We start from the raw sequence: 15,131 nt of genomic DNA, 5'->3' as shown, positions 1-15,131 counted from the left end.
TGGTAGACAGAAAATCTGCACCCCAGATGCAATTAGATTAACGTTTTCTCAACATCGGGAAAAAACCCAAGTGCTTTTACATTCACCGATCATTTTATGTGACCTTGACACTTCTCACTTTCTCTTCCTTTTTATCCCCGTATAATAGAACATTGAAATAAAAACAAATGGAAAGCAAAATTGAACAGAGCAACCACAGTAATAACCCGTGAATCTCCTGGGAGCTTGGAAATGGTATTATGAAATTGTGCTTTAAAAAAAAATCGAATAAAGCTTCAAGGTATACGCATTTGAACACTATGTAAAATCGCAATCAGAAAGCTATTGTTTTCATCTCTAAGAGAACATAGTGATAGTGTTATAAAAAGCCTTTCTCTAATTCCCTCAGCTTAGATGAGACAACGTAGAACTCTTGTCACACTTTGAGCTATTATTATTCTCTTGCTAATCAATGCAACAACGAATAAGTGAAAGAGCTTTTGTGTTGCTAAAGCACAAAGGTACTAGAAAATTGAAACCCAGTGGCTGAGTAGCTTAATTGACTCTAATTGCATGGGATCTAAAACTCCAAGTTAAGGAGGAAAAAAATAAAAATAAATGTCTGTGGGTGTTGGTGAAGAATCCCCATTTCACACTTCTTTATTACTGAAGTGCTCGCACGTACAGCTTCTTTTTTGATCCTAGCAGGGTTGTCAACCCAGACGGCTTTTCATTTCACCTTTTGTAGTTTGATTCATGAGAGGATTTGGAAATATTACTTTCTGTAATCTAAAACATTCAGCAGTGAATTATGCTGATGGCTCTCTGTAATGTTTAAATCATTGGAGGGGATTTTCTTACCCTGAGGAATTATGTGAAACAGCTGTGTCAGTAATACCATAATCTTCAACTACGTTAAAATGTGCCAACAGTTCTGATCTGACATCTTTAATGACCTTGAGATAGCTAATAAACAACAAACAACTGCAGTATTATTACTTTTTTCTGAGGTTTCCTTGAGGTGGCATATTGTCTACCACAAGTGCAACAGAAAAGTCTACACAGTGCTCAAACATTGGCTTTGTATGTGACTGAATCACCAAGAGTAGAATTGGAGATTGTTGATTGTCACACTTGACAAGCAAAAACACAAGATTGTGGACTGCCAGAAAGGCCAGTTTGAGTAGCAGATGCGACCAAAGAGGTGCTTGAATTGAGTAGAATTCTCAACAAAAAAAATTCAATGGATAGACCAGAACTCAAGGTCTATCGGTGTGTAGATGGCCCTTTAGTGGACCAACACAGGAAACATGGGGTGGCCAAAACGGACTAACCACCGTGTGCTGCTACGCATACTGATGCAAAAAAAAGGTGTTTTCTGATGAATCACAGATCCGGGCTGCAACACCAACAATCTGCGAAGACTCCTGGTGGGCCATCAACAACAACCATTGTGTTGACTCTGGCAGTGAGTTCAAGTTGTGCATGCCAGTAGCGTATTAGCATCACTTGACATTTAGAACACCAATCACACTCAAACTAAAATGTCCAATCCCGTTCAATCAAGACAACAAGGTGGTCTCTTTATAATCTCTCAATCTCTCTCGCTTACTGTTGATCATTATGGTGCCGCTGCTTCTGCTCCTGGTGGTGGCTAATCTTTGTATTTCTACCTTCTTACAAACAACTGTTATGCTGGCTGCTGTGGCAATTTCTTTCCTCCATTGACCACCTCAATCTCTCTCCCTGTTCGAGTATGTTATTACCATATTTGTGGATGGCAGTTATTTCCATGCGTGCATTATGTACAGTACACTCCATATCTCAGTGATATGGGCCCTGCTGGGTTCTGTTCTGTGTAGCCCTTTAGGGATTTAGAGCGCTCCCCCACTGACTCTTGTCGCTGCTGGTTGGATCATTGAGGAGCAAAACCTCAACAGCAAAGAGTGTATTCTTCCAAACAAAACTGTAAAGCCATTTGTTGCAGTAAATGGTCCTATATGCTGTGACACAAATGTTTCAGACAGAAAATGAGGTGATGCATGGTTACAGCTGTACAAGGCAACCCGGGGAAGGTGTAATGGTTTTCGGGGCCATTCAATTGGTATACAGTGGGTCTTTTAATGGCTACGGAGCGATGCCTTAATGCCAGAGCAAGCCTTAACATAGTAGCCATGGCTAGACTATTCATTGCAATCATCTACCACCCTGAGGGAATGATGGGTACTTTGCACAATATAATGATCCCTGTCATGTCCAGACCTTTTTCCAGGGAATGGCCGGTGCAAGTCACATTCAGGTGTACTAACATTAATGACATGGACACCGCAGTCCCCTGAAATCAGTCTCTTTGGGATACTCTCCATTGTAGCATCCATAGAAAAGAGTGTCTACGCATTAACCTTTGTCAGTTGTTTTGAAACATTGGTGTCCGTCTGGTTTGCCTTAAAACTATAGTATCCTGGACTCACTGCGATGACACATGCTAGCTGTTATTAGGGCTAAAGGTAATTTCAGTAATTACCAGGTCATTGGGTGTATATTTTGTCTCTTAGGTTTGAAATTAAGTCGGAGCTACTGCATGTATCACCTTTGATTTCAGTTTAAAGGTGGAGTCAGCAATTTTGGAGAACACATGCTGTCAGAATCACTTTTAATCATAACCAGTGAATATCTCCTCACGATCCAATACCTGTCCGCTGTACTGTGTGTGCGCTGAAGAAGATCTGGTGTCCATACACAGCCTAAGCTCTGTAAACTGGCATGTAAAAAAGCAGCATACCAGTTAGCAGAGCCTAGGCTGTGTATTAAGACTGGATATTGTTTAAGCTCACGCACAGTATAGCCAGTACAAGTAGGAGCAGGCGGAAATATTTGCCGATGTTGACAGAAAGTGATTTTGACAACAAGCTTTCCTCCAGAATCACTAAATCCACCTTTAAAGAGTAATGAGGCAATTGCAGTGTTTTAATGTACAGCTGCTTTGATACATACGAATTGTTGCAGAGGGATCACAATTTAAATTCAGGACTCATACTAGTTTGAATTTTTACCTTTAAAGGGGTCCTTCACTTTTCAAGTGTGTCCTTGTCCTGATGTTATACAGACAGCATTTGCACCATAACAAAATGTGTCTAATATATTGTTTCAACTGTGTTCTATTTTAGGCCTGTCTGAGCCTACAACATTTGGGACTTTCTCTGGAAAGGATGTTCCATCACAGATCGCCTCGAACGGACACATCATGAGACTAGAATTCCAGTCGGATCATTCTAACACCGGAAAAGGCTTCAATATCAGCTACACCAGTATGTGCTTCCTAACTTACCTCTTTCAATGTCTCTGTCTTTCTGTCTGTGTGTCTGTATGTATGGCTGTCAGTTAATTAACATTTACAGACTTGTGATATTGGAGCACTGCTACTGATTAACTCAGAATAAAGAATTTTGCAAAATATATGTTCTTAATAATGACCACCACAATGCAGTTAGTGAATGATATAAGTATGCAGGTTTTATAGTTTTCTCTTATAAAAATCAGTGTATGTTATATTCATCTTCTTGTATAAATATCATCATATTTATACAAATGTGATGATATTTGTATAAATATAAATATATGGGCACAAGGACATCTTGTGCCCACAATCTAACACTGCCAAAGTATTCAACAAGAGCCCCACTTACGTCTTGCCATATTGGACTGTATTTCACTCTTACTGTATTATTTTCTATATCTGGGCAAGTTTTCTTGAACATCTTTTCAATGGAGCTCTAAGTGTAACATTACATGGACTGGAATCAAACAATATCAATCAAAAAATACTTCCAAACAAACAGTTATTTGTGACGTGGCCTTAATTTGTTTGCCAGTTCTGTTGCATGCTGGTGTGTGTTTTTATTTAATTTCATTTATGCTGTTATGTAGTCAACTGTCATCACATTTAAAATATTCCCAGAGAAGCTACAATGGAGTTTTGATATCAGAAAATTGTTTATAACCTAAAAATAACTGCAGTGAACATGAGCATGAAGATTGCCATATGCAGCCATTGGACTGGTATATGATCATACAGAGAAATGAAAACAGAGGAGCCTGTTGTCTATATAATCAATACAGTTGCAACAGTAGGTTTTGCAATATAGGGTTTGTCTTACCTTTTTTTCATTTCATTTTTATTGACCAGTGACGCCCTTTGTGCGTCTCTCTTTTGGTTCAATACTATTTCTCCACTTCTCCAGTTTTCTGTTTGAGTGCTACAGGAGAGCCTGACTGTAGTTTTCACAGCAGTTTAGCAGTAGGCTATGTACACGAGGAAACTTTAAATCTTCTAAAACACTTTGAAACTTTTCTTGGCATTTATGTGTGCCTTGGAACGCTTATTAGGCAACTAAATTGAAGGGGTTTGCTTTGAAGGGTTTCAGGCACTGGCTTGAAATATCTGAGCAGATATATCCGTATATATTACCCATTAAAGGTCATTCAAGCAAACATATTAAGTACAGAAATACAGTAATTGCTCCGGGGGAAAAGGTCGATTCATCATACACTAACCAAAACGAAACAACACTTAGATGACTAATGTGGCACCCATGAAGACTGCTAATGTCCCATATTCTGTACTGCATTTTAACCAGTGCTGCTTACCTGATCATCTGTCTCAATGTCTCACTCGTGCTTTACTTAGTTAAGCCAGTCCTATTCTCAGTTTTGAACCTCATTAATGCAGCCCGCATATTTATCTGCTAGATGAACTAGCTCTGCGTGACCGACTCAGATTAATTCTCTACGATTCCACTGCGGTTTTGCACCATTTCACACACTGGCACACAAAGAACATTGTCTCTGACTCGTGCAGTAACTTTTAACAAATTAAAAATACCAAATTATGTTTTGCCTCCTCAGTATCACAACACATTTTAAAAGTCCTATCACTCATCCGGGGGGGCATGCTGCTGGTTGGATAAATTGCACACTTTTCCCACCCCTAATCCTAACCCAAATGAAAGGTTTAATGCATCATTGGAAGTAACACAAACGCCATTAGAGATACAGAAAACCTCCTTATGTTTAGTATTGTAGCGGAATGGCCATACTCTCAAAAAAGATGAATGTTTAACTACATTCATCTAGTTTTTGATGGCAACGCTATTGGAGAATGTAATTTGAATTTCTGATCGCATACATTTTAAATTGGGAAAAGATCATACAGCTTGGTGCTGTTTCAGTAATTTGGTCTATTTACATTTTAATGCATTTATGCAAAATCAATGAGTGTTGATGGGGTGTATCAATGTCTATCTATTTGAATTGTTTTTCATTCATTTAAATGAACAAAGTCGAGGTAGATTTATCCTATTTAGGGTTTATGGGTGTCATGTCCAAAGATAAACTCTCAGTGCAATGACAGCAGTTATTATCATTGTTAGATTCAAGACGTTTATTTGTCATATGCACAACAATTACAGCAGCAGTCACTGAAAATGAAATTCTTAGGCCTCAGGGTCCTCTCAACAATGCAATAGAAAAAAAGAAAAAAAAAACACAAGTGAAGAGAGCAACACCTGAGACACAAACAAACACAAAAGTAGTGCAGATACAAGTGTAGAGATAGGCTTTGTCCAAACAGTTTTGTCACTACGGGAAGAACAAAAACATACTCTCTATTACATAATTCCAAAAACTGATGTGTCCCATCCTTTGCTATCAACAAATACTTATTTTCTCTTTACCACCATTATGACATGTAACCAATAAAGTTATATGAACGATTATGCGCCGTAACGGCTCCATTGTCGCTGATGAATTGCAATAGCCACACCCCAGCCACAGCACAGTGCGTTCATGACCTGGTCTGATGCATGTAACAATTGGTGAAAAATTGCAGCAGAACTCACTTGGTCCATGGGGAGAAACCAATAATGAAAACAAAATATTGCACCATGAAGAAAAAACCTCACTGCAGCTTTTTAAGAGTCACACGTTGCCAGTACAAAGCTACACCTTTTATTGCGTTCTCTAGAAGACAGAGCCCTTTGTCACAAAACGTTCAACATATTGCCGTCAAAGTCAGAGGGCACCGCTGTATTTCTCTTTCTCTCTGTCCGACCCTGTTAGACTCTTCTTTTCCTTATTGTGTCGTCTCCCAGACTCATCAGTTTGATCTCTGACTCAGGGCTCTTTTCTGTCGTTTCACTCTCTCATTCACACACAACCTTGTCCTACACTCACTTTACTCAAAACACTCATAGCACACTCTCTCCCCATTCCCTTATCTGAAATTACATTGATAATTTGAATATTTTTTTGAATTAACCTGTGTGTTTCCTCATATATATGCAAACATCTCTGTCCTCTCTTTATCCCTCACAATCTTTCCATCAGTTTTTATTTTATTTTATTATATCAGTTTATTATTAATGTGTTCATTGTTATTTATTTTTGTATGCATTTGGTATGCACTATGTTCGTGCTCTGCATGTAGATTTGCATTCATGCACATGTACGTGTCTTTCTATCCACCTGCCGGAATGTGTAATGTATGTGCAAAGTCGTTGTGTTTGCGGCCCTGCCTTTTTCCTCTCTTGCTCTCTTTCTTTTCTCTCTACCCTCCTTCATTTTCTGTCTCTCCTCTCATTTCCTTTCCATTAGTAGCTAATCAACCTGGGACATGTCCAATCACTGGGTTTGGGCTCTGGGTGGGATCAGGTTAATCTCTGGAATAAGGATAATATAAGCTAAACATGTCAGGGTTGAATCCATGTGACGATAATGCCATTACCATATTACCATATCGGAGGACTGATACTGGCAGTGATGAAGCAATGATTTTCAAACCTTTGTGTTTCCTCTCTGATAGCACATCTCCAGTATTGAAAAGGCACATGCATGTATTCTAAACCACTCTTGCAATTCAAATGTCTGGTTTTCTCTTTCCTTAATTCGGTCACATTTGTTCTCTATGTGTTCTGCGCCTAAGCAATTTGATTTTGTGTATTGCAGTTTATTAGCTTCTATTTTAACATGTCTCTCATTGTTGTCTCTCTGTAGCCTTTGGTCAGAATGAATGTCACGACCCAGGCGTTCCTGTCAATGGTCAAAGGTATGGCGACCTGTTTCAGCTGGGCAGCTCTGTGGCTTTTCGCTGTGACCAAGGATTCATTAGGACACAGGTACAACTCTGACATCTGTTATACTATAATAGGGTTATTATTATTCACGCCAGTTAAATACAGATATGTTTTACAAATATTGTCTTTATCGGCATGCGCATTGGGATTAGTAATTGTAGTAGGTGTAGAAGCACATAGTAAGGTTAGGCTAAACGCTGGGGAAATGATGTGGCACGTTTTAGAATTACTTCTGCATCATTGGAATCCTCTCTATCTCTAGTCTTTATCATTTTAGTATTTCCAATACCAATTACTCTTTAAATACAACAGATGTCTCCTTGCTTTGTGGATTGTGTCCCCTCTTAATCTAAAATAATGGTAGAATATGTACTGTATACTATCCTTTACTTATGTGTATCCGGATATTGCGTACCATGTTATGTACCTGCATTTATGGTTTGATTCATGTAATTTCTTATTTTTTTTTCTCTATTTCAAACTTATCTTAAAGTAAGTAACATATACCAGTATGCATATTCATTGATACCACTAATCACATTTCCAGGGGTCGGATCAGGTCACTTGCATCATCCAGGAAGGAAACGTGGTTTGGTCTGCGGCTGTACCTCGCTGTGAAGGTAAACAGACAATACCAAGTGTTTACAAAACGTAAAAACATTGTTTAATCTTCAGAAAAAAATCGTGTACTCAAACCTGTTTGCAAGTCAGCACCTGTATGTCTGAAAAAAAATGGCATTCAGTGTATGCAGACTTTAATATTGAGGGATGTATCTTTATGTTTTTATATGTAAGTAATAAGAAAAAGGCCGCAAATGTGACGCTATTTCAGCACTTTTATAGATGCAAATGGCGACTACTGGCCTGTGTGTATGTATTGTGCCCCCATACCCCATCTTGATAGTGTTGTCTAAATGGCTTCATCAAATGTTGCGTAATGTTAATAGATGGAAAGGACGGGACAATTGAATTGAATAGGGCTGTCACAGTATTAGATATGGAGTATATGAGAAACATGTATTATCTCTCCCATTGGACAAGAAAGATAAGTATGCTTTATTTCTAGAATTACTTTCTCTTGTGCAACCGTTCCATGAGTGCCACCATAGTGTACAGTATGCCGTAATAGGTCAAAGAAAAGTGATGTTCTTCAGGTTGCTGAATGTCTGGAGTCGTGAGAGCTATCATGAGGGCAAATGTGTCAGCTACTTGAGAACAAAAGATGTTGTGGAACGGTGTGGAAGATAAGAGCAATGGACAATAATATACACATCACAAACTCAAATGTTTTTGCTACTCTAAATGTTGCCAGACAGCCCAAAAGAAAGAAACAGTGCAGCCCCCAAGCTCATATAAACTTCTGCTGTTATGGAGCAATTTATTTCATTTTATTTAAAAAAGGAATCTAAACTCAACTGAAGCTAATTCTTGCATCTTTCATATGCAATAATTGAGAGTAAGCGTTCGCTAGGAATTACTAAAAGGTGGGAATTTTTGCTGCCTTCAGGGAAATGAGGAGCCATTTTTCTAATTATTTGAATGACACATAGTTGATTTCCTCTATGAATTATTTAACCCTCTTTTAAACATAAGCAACCCAAAATTGTTTTCTGAAGACGCATGTTGGCACAGCATATTTCCTGTATGTAAATGTTTAATTATGAAATCTAGAAATCCAGTGAAAAATAAATGGTGCATATGATGAATCTGCTAACTCAATGTAATGAGAGCATCGTGCTCATATACCACAACACAGTTACAAGAAGGGATTAATCTAGTCATTATGTGGTTGTGTGTGTGTGTGTGCGTGTGTGCGTGTGTGTGCATGCATGTGTGTGTGGGTGTGTGTGTGTGTGTGTGTGCATGTGTGTGTGTGTGTGTGTGTGTGTGTGTGTGTGTGTGTGTGTGTGTGTGTGTGTGTGTGTGTATTTCCCTGTAGCTCCATGCGGAGGCCATCTTACTGCTCCTACTGGTGTTCTGCTGTCTCCTGGTTGGCCCTCCTTTTATAAAGATTCTCTAAACTGCCAATGGGTGATTGAAGCACAGCCAGACCATGCTGTGAAGATACAGTTCGACAGGTAAGTGATTTAGCTATGGAGGTATTGAGAGCTGTTCAGCCAGGTTAGTTGAAGTTTGCGCTTCAGCCACTCAGAAAATGAGTCGCATTGTTATGAGTTGGACAATGTAGTAATGTAGTATTTAAAATGTTTCCACTTCTGGTTTGTCAGCTGGTACATAATTCAATCAGTCTCTGAGTTGGCCAGTCTTTTAGAAACATAAGTTAGTTAGATATAATTGTAGCTGCTGCAGTTCATTATGAATATGCTCACATTTCCTTCTGGAAACAAGGCTTATGCTTATGCAGCATATACTGTATAGCCTTAATTAGCTATAGCCAAAATGTGTCTTTGTTTGAAGTTATGTAAAGGCTGCGCTATCTTTGCCTATGAGCCATTTCAATTGTGCAGGATTTAGCATTTGCAATGCATGCAAAAGGTTAAGAAGCTAGTTTATTGTTCATTTAGCTGATTAGATATTTAGATACATACATAACTGTGTTGGTAAAGTGTGGCAATGGCTACCAATTGTTTATTTTCTACCATGCTGTTATATGCATTCATGTGATGTCCTTGATCTATTTTATTAATGGAGTTGATTGGTAAACTCATAACCTGCTGCACTCATAGTCTCCAACTGTTTGTTAGGGCCCGGAAGCCACAGCTGTAGGTAATTGCTCAGTCGGTCAACAGTCAGTAAATCAGATTGGAAACCAGTCAGAGCTGAAATTGAGTTAGAGGGAGATCACAACTTAGTACATTGTTCAGCTCGCAAGTGACACAGCAGTTTGGTTATTTAAATGGGCAGGTAGAATGTGAGTCAATCACTTTTGCTATTTTAAGTCAGCATAGTGTATTCTTAGAAAGGTCATAGGTCTGTAATTGTTCAATGCTCTGTGTCTACAATGGGGGACTTTAATACAATCATTGTTCCAGTGTATATGCTAATTGTTATTGTTTAAACATACTGTAAATTGCTGTTGACTGCAAGCATTTTGTAGATGCATTCAATTAGCTGGTGTTTGAGGTAACCTGCACACATATTATGTATACCAGTCATAGAAATGTTATCTTTGTTTGTAGTTTATTTTTTATTAATTTATTTTACCTGTGTGTGTGTGTGTGTGTGTGTGTGTGTCTAGGTTTCAGACTGAGGTCAACTATGACACACTGGAGATCAGGGACGGCCCCTCCTCGTCCTCCCCCTTGGTGGGTGAATACCACGGCACCCAAGCGCCTCATTTCCTGATCTCCACCTCCAATGTCCTGTTCCTGTTGTTCACCACGGACAACAGCCGCTCTGCAGCCGGCTTCAGCATCAGATATGAGAGTAAGGATTGATTGACTGACTGATAAAATCGATTTGGCAGACACACACCAAATTGCTTCCAGGCACTCAGACAAAGCGACAATGTAATGCTCGATGTTCGCTGAGAGCAAACCAACTTTAAAAAAGGGTGTCATTTCCCATACACTCATTTACACTCACTGTCTCGACTCTGTGGTGTTTTATTTTTGTATGGCGTGATTTTCAGGTGTGAAAATGGAATCAGACTCCTGTCTCGATCCTGGTATCCCCGTCAACGGTCGTCGCCATGGCAGCAGCTTTTCCATTGGCTCCCGTGTCTCATTTACGTGTGACCTAGGATACACATCCAGTGATCAGGAGCCAATCGTGTGCGAGGAGAATCATCAGTGGAGTCACGCTCTTCCCAGTTGTGACGGTGAGAGTCTCTCATTCATTCTTCCATTTTAGCACCATTGAGGGAGACCTTGAGTGTGCTCTGAAATCCCTTTTCAACCACTTGCAAATGACTTTAAGAGCTATAATGTGATACTGTGAGGAATGTGTTCACTTGCTGGATTGTGTGTCACACTGAGCCATCTCTAAACACGGGAATCAATCTGCAGAAAAATCGGAAAATTGCATCATCCAATGACAAACAGTGGAACGTTGATAGACAATAGCCCCTTCTAACTTCCCGTGAAAGCCGGGATTGTTCCAGCTTTTATCTGACTCGCCCTGCAGTGTAAATTGGACCGACACGAAAAAGGCGTAGCGAATCGATCCGGCAATGTTACTGTGTCGGAGGTAGTAAGATTCCCGGAACATTCCCAGATGGTCCTCTGTGCTAATGCGATTGTCGAATTGTCAGAAATAAAAGGCGTGGCGAGTGTAACGTTTTTGAGATGTGATAAAAGTCCGACCGCAAACAAGAGATTTAAATATCTCTGAAGGAGCAGCCGAATATTGGAGGACCGTCGTTTAGTCATTATTCTAGAATATCTGTTAATATTAATTCCCATTAATATCCTGAATTAATGGGAAATGTGTACATTTGAGTGATAAATAATTTTAGCTCGCTTGGAGGGGAGCAAATGTAAAAAGTGGCTCAGATTACCCCGTTCTCCCCTATATATTTTTTTATTATTATATATAGGCCTATATATATATTTTTTTTTTCCACCGTACCATATGTCACAGCCTGTGCGCCGCAATGTTGAGGGCATCATGGTTGGAATGTCATCAGGTGCACTGTTTAGAATTTAGAATTGCTCTTGTCCTTGAAGGCCACTGTAGCTTCTCTTATTATTCGTAAGGAGTGGGCTTCCCAGTAACATTCTAGAAATGTCTAGTAGGGGAGAACGGGGTAAGTAGGCACACTTTTTACTCTAGTGAGAATTGCTCATCACCAAAACATCTGTCAATAGCCATTCCTACATTAAATTGAAGCTTAAGGTGTTGGCTAGAAATGTGTGTCTCTCTTTTTTTCCAACTTATTGTAATGAAGAAGTAATTTACCATCAAAGACACTCTGACACATTGTGACAACCAACCCCATCAAGGGGTCGGTTGTCACACACTATGGGGTTGTTTGTCACAATGTTATCTTAATGGGAAAAATCTTAAAAAGAAGGCAAGGAGGCAGAACCAAATTTGAATGTTTAATTGCATTATCAAGTTGACAAATAGGCCTACATAACGTTCTGTAGCCTTGGCAGCTGGTCTAGTTTGGGATGCACTGGGTTGATTTGATTTTGTTGCCCTTTTTTCTTTTGCTTGCTAGCTGCCTTTTCCTGCTCTATTCTTTCCTTCTCTGGGGTGTCAGTGAGGATACAGCTTGACAATTTCTTTCGTTATTGGGTTCCTTTTCTGGCTGCAGCCTTGAGATAACATGTGACAACCAACCCCCCAAAAAATTTGACGACCAACCCCAACTTGAATTTCTTGCTAGCATCAAGGCCAACAACCATCTGACAACTAATTAGCTTGCTAACCACAATCTAAACTATAATTTACCCTTCACACTTTCTGAGGGTAACAAGTGTTTTGTTATAAACCCATTGTGAAAAAGCCTAGAAGAAAAATACTGAGAAGCAAAATATTTTGAATTTGACATGAAAAACACAAAACATCCTCTCACCTGAAATGCAGCAGTCTAACTCCAAGGAAGTCTATGTATGTGACCTCTGATCCCAATTCTGGACCTTTTTTATATCAACATTTCAGAGCTAGCGCGCTCTGGTGGCGAGATATAACGAATGTGACATCCAACCCATGTGACAAATTACCCCGTTCTCCCCTACTTTCTTGATGATGTCATATTGTTTTTTTAAAATGGCCAGGAAAAGGGACAACAGTGCTCTGCTCCAAAAGGGTTAAGCTAGACTCTAGAGAGTCAAGAGGTTTGTTCTCCCCCATTTCACTACATGTACTGTAACTAGCAGTCAATAGTGTTAATTGTATAATCGGTCCCCACACATGAGTACACATTACACCAATGGCCAAAGTTGGGCATCTAGCCTCAGTGAAAATCATGCGGGTCAAGCATTTTATGAAACAGATGCTCACGGGCCACTCACGGGGAGTATCATTCAGCGTTTGCCCACAGCCTCATGCTATCATCATGGGAGATGAATACGCAGCGTCTGATTGGATCCTACGATTGAAAAGGATCCAATTTGAAAGCCAAAGTCGGGACGTTTTATCTTAGGGAAGCAGTGTTCATACCCAGGCAATCTATCACACTGTATATCAGCCACCTAGCAAATAGGCAATTTTAAACGGCTGCCGCTGTGTCATTTTCAATTTTCAGCCAAGCATGCCATCACACCCAGACAGCTGTCATATTAAAAGACAGGTCGTTTGAAGAATGGAACTTTTCTGAAACAAGAATAAGCATTGACTACTAGATTATGATATCATAGCTGAGAGATGGCTATAGTACTAGAATGATGTGTAAAACATGATTTGGCACAACCGACATTTTGATTAATCGAGTGCTGATCGTCTTGTTTGTTACTTTAATCTCCTCACAGCCATATTTAAAGGAATGTATACACACAATATTGTTTTACAGTACAGTCTCAGAGCAGAGGCATAGTTAACATTTCCAAAGGAAAATCCAATGTTTTTCTACCACTGCATGACACAGCTGGCATTCATTATTTTTACAACACTGGGTCAAAAAGAAGTAGACAACAACATGCCACAGAGTCTCTCTGACCCAAAACTACTCATCTTATTCCTGCAGGTCAGTTATATTATAACACAGACCATACTGAACTCTGGCTGTTCTTTTATGTGTCAGGGAGAATAGAGTTAGAACCAAGACAGCAACTCTTTTTGTCCTTAATTATCTTCAGCTTGAAAATATTTTAAGAAGGATTTAGGTAAAGATTGAAAAAGCGTACTAGGTATGGAGGGGAGGTCTGGTATACCATCTACTTGTTTGCTCTCTGAAGAACCAGCTTTATCTTTTCATCTGCTTTTCTTTCAGCATTCAGTCTCATGCTTTTTTCTCAACACTTAAAGCCATCACACTTTTGGTTTGCCATGAATAGTCTTTTTCGTTTTTATGCCATTGTTATAGAGGATCACTTTCTCACAAACGCATACATTAACAATCTCTGCCTGTGTCGTCTCACACATAGATCATTCATACACACTGAAGCATGCTCTCTTGTCACACAATAGGTACGGTGTGGGCATATGGGGTCATTTAGTCAGACAGTGTCCTAGTTAAAGCTGGATCCTGAAGGGACTGTGAAAAAACTGGCACTGGCTACCACCATGCATGCATGCATGCATGCATGCACGCACACACACACACACACACACACACACACACACACACACACACACACACACACACACACACACACACACACACACACACACACACACACACACACACACAGCATTGGGGGAAAGGGGCTCTCGTCACAGCTGCTCTACGCCAGCCCTGTTAAAATATGATATGGAATGAGATGAAGAGAAAGACATTGATAGACAGACAGATAGGGAGGGAGAGGCATAAACACAGCAGCTCAAAAAGCACAGACATGGAATAGCTGCAGTATGAGAGAAGCTGCAACATCTGCCTTCAAGACAACACAATGAATATTAATTCCTCCAACCTTTAAAGGTGGAGTTAGCGATTCTTGTAAATGCTTGTTGTCAAAATAACTTTTTGTCAAAATCAGTAAATAGCTCCTCACTATCTGCTACCTGTCCATGCTGTGTGTGCGCTGTAATATTAATAATACAGTGTTAATACACAGCCACTGTAAACTGGCATGTTGCTATAGCTACAGTGGGCCTAGGCTGTGTATAAATAACATTTTTATTTCGGTGTGCACACGTTATTGACAATAAACGGAGAGTGAGGAGATACTCCCTGATTTTGACAAAAAATGAATTTGACAACAAACATCTCCAGAATTGCTGACTCCACCGTAACCAAATGAATAATCACAGTGTTTATTTTAGGAGCGAACGCTTTCTGTTGTGCACCAAAATCCACATAAACCCTCAACACAACAATAACACAGGAGGGACATAAACGGCAAAGAAAAAAATAGTTTTTGTCTCTGATTCAGTTTATGATACTGTGTTTGTTTCATCATAGGCGAGAACAACATTCCCCTTTTGTATTGTCATGCCAGTCAAACACCTTGAAGC

At 39.6% G+C, this 15,131-nt stretch overlaps 1 protein-coding gene across 1 annotated transcript in view; it reads left to right on the top strand.

Annotated features, from left to right (window-relative positions):
- LOC307249482 (CUB and sushi domain-containing protein 1-like) overlaps positions 1-15,131 on the top strand; it is a gene marked incomplete at both ends in the record, with an annotated part of 421,303 nt that overhangs the window by 285,856 nt on the left and 120,316 nt on the right. The window contains 6 exons of the mRNA XM_080026212.1: positions 3,147-3,287; positions 7,030-7,151; positions 7,657-7,729; positions 9,049-9,187; positions 10,309-10,496; positions 10,702-10,890. Of these exons, the coding sequence (XP_079882338.1) occupies positions 3,147-3,287; positions 7,030-7,151; positions 7,657-7,729; positions 9,049-9,187; positions 10,309-10,496; positions 10,702-10,890 (852 nt within the window). The remainder of the gene's footprint in view (positions 1-3,146; positions 3,288-7,029; positions 7,152-7,656; positions 7,730-9,048; positions 9,188-10,308; positions 10,497-10,701; positions 10,891-15,131) is intronic.

Source organism: Ammodytes marinus (assembly GCF_949987685.1).
Source record: "Ammodytes marinus genome assembly, chromosome: 1".
NCBI lineage: Eukaryota > Metazoa > Chordata > Actinopteri > Uranoscopiformes > Ammodytidae > Ammodytes > Ammodytes marinus.
The sequence above is the reverse complement of the archived record's forward strand: the minus strand, read 5'-3'. Positions and strand labels throughout refer to the sequence as shown.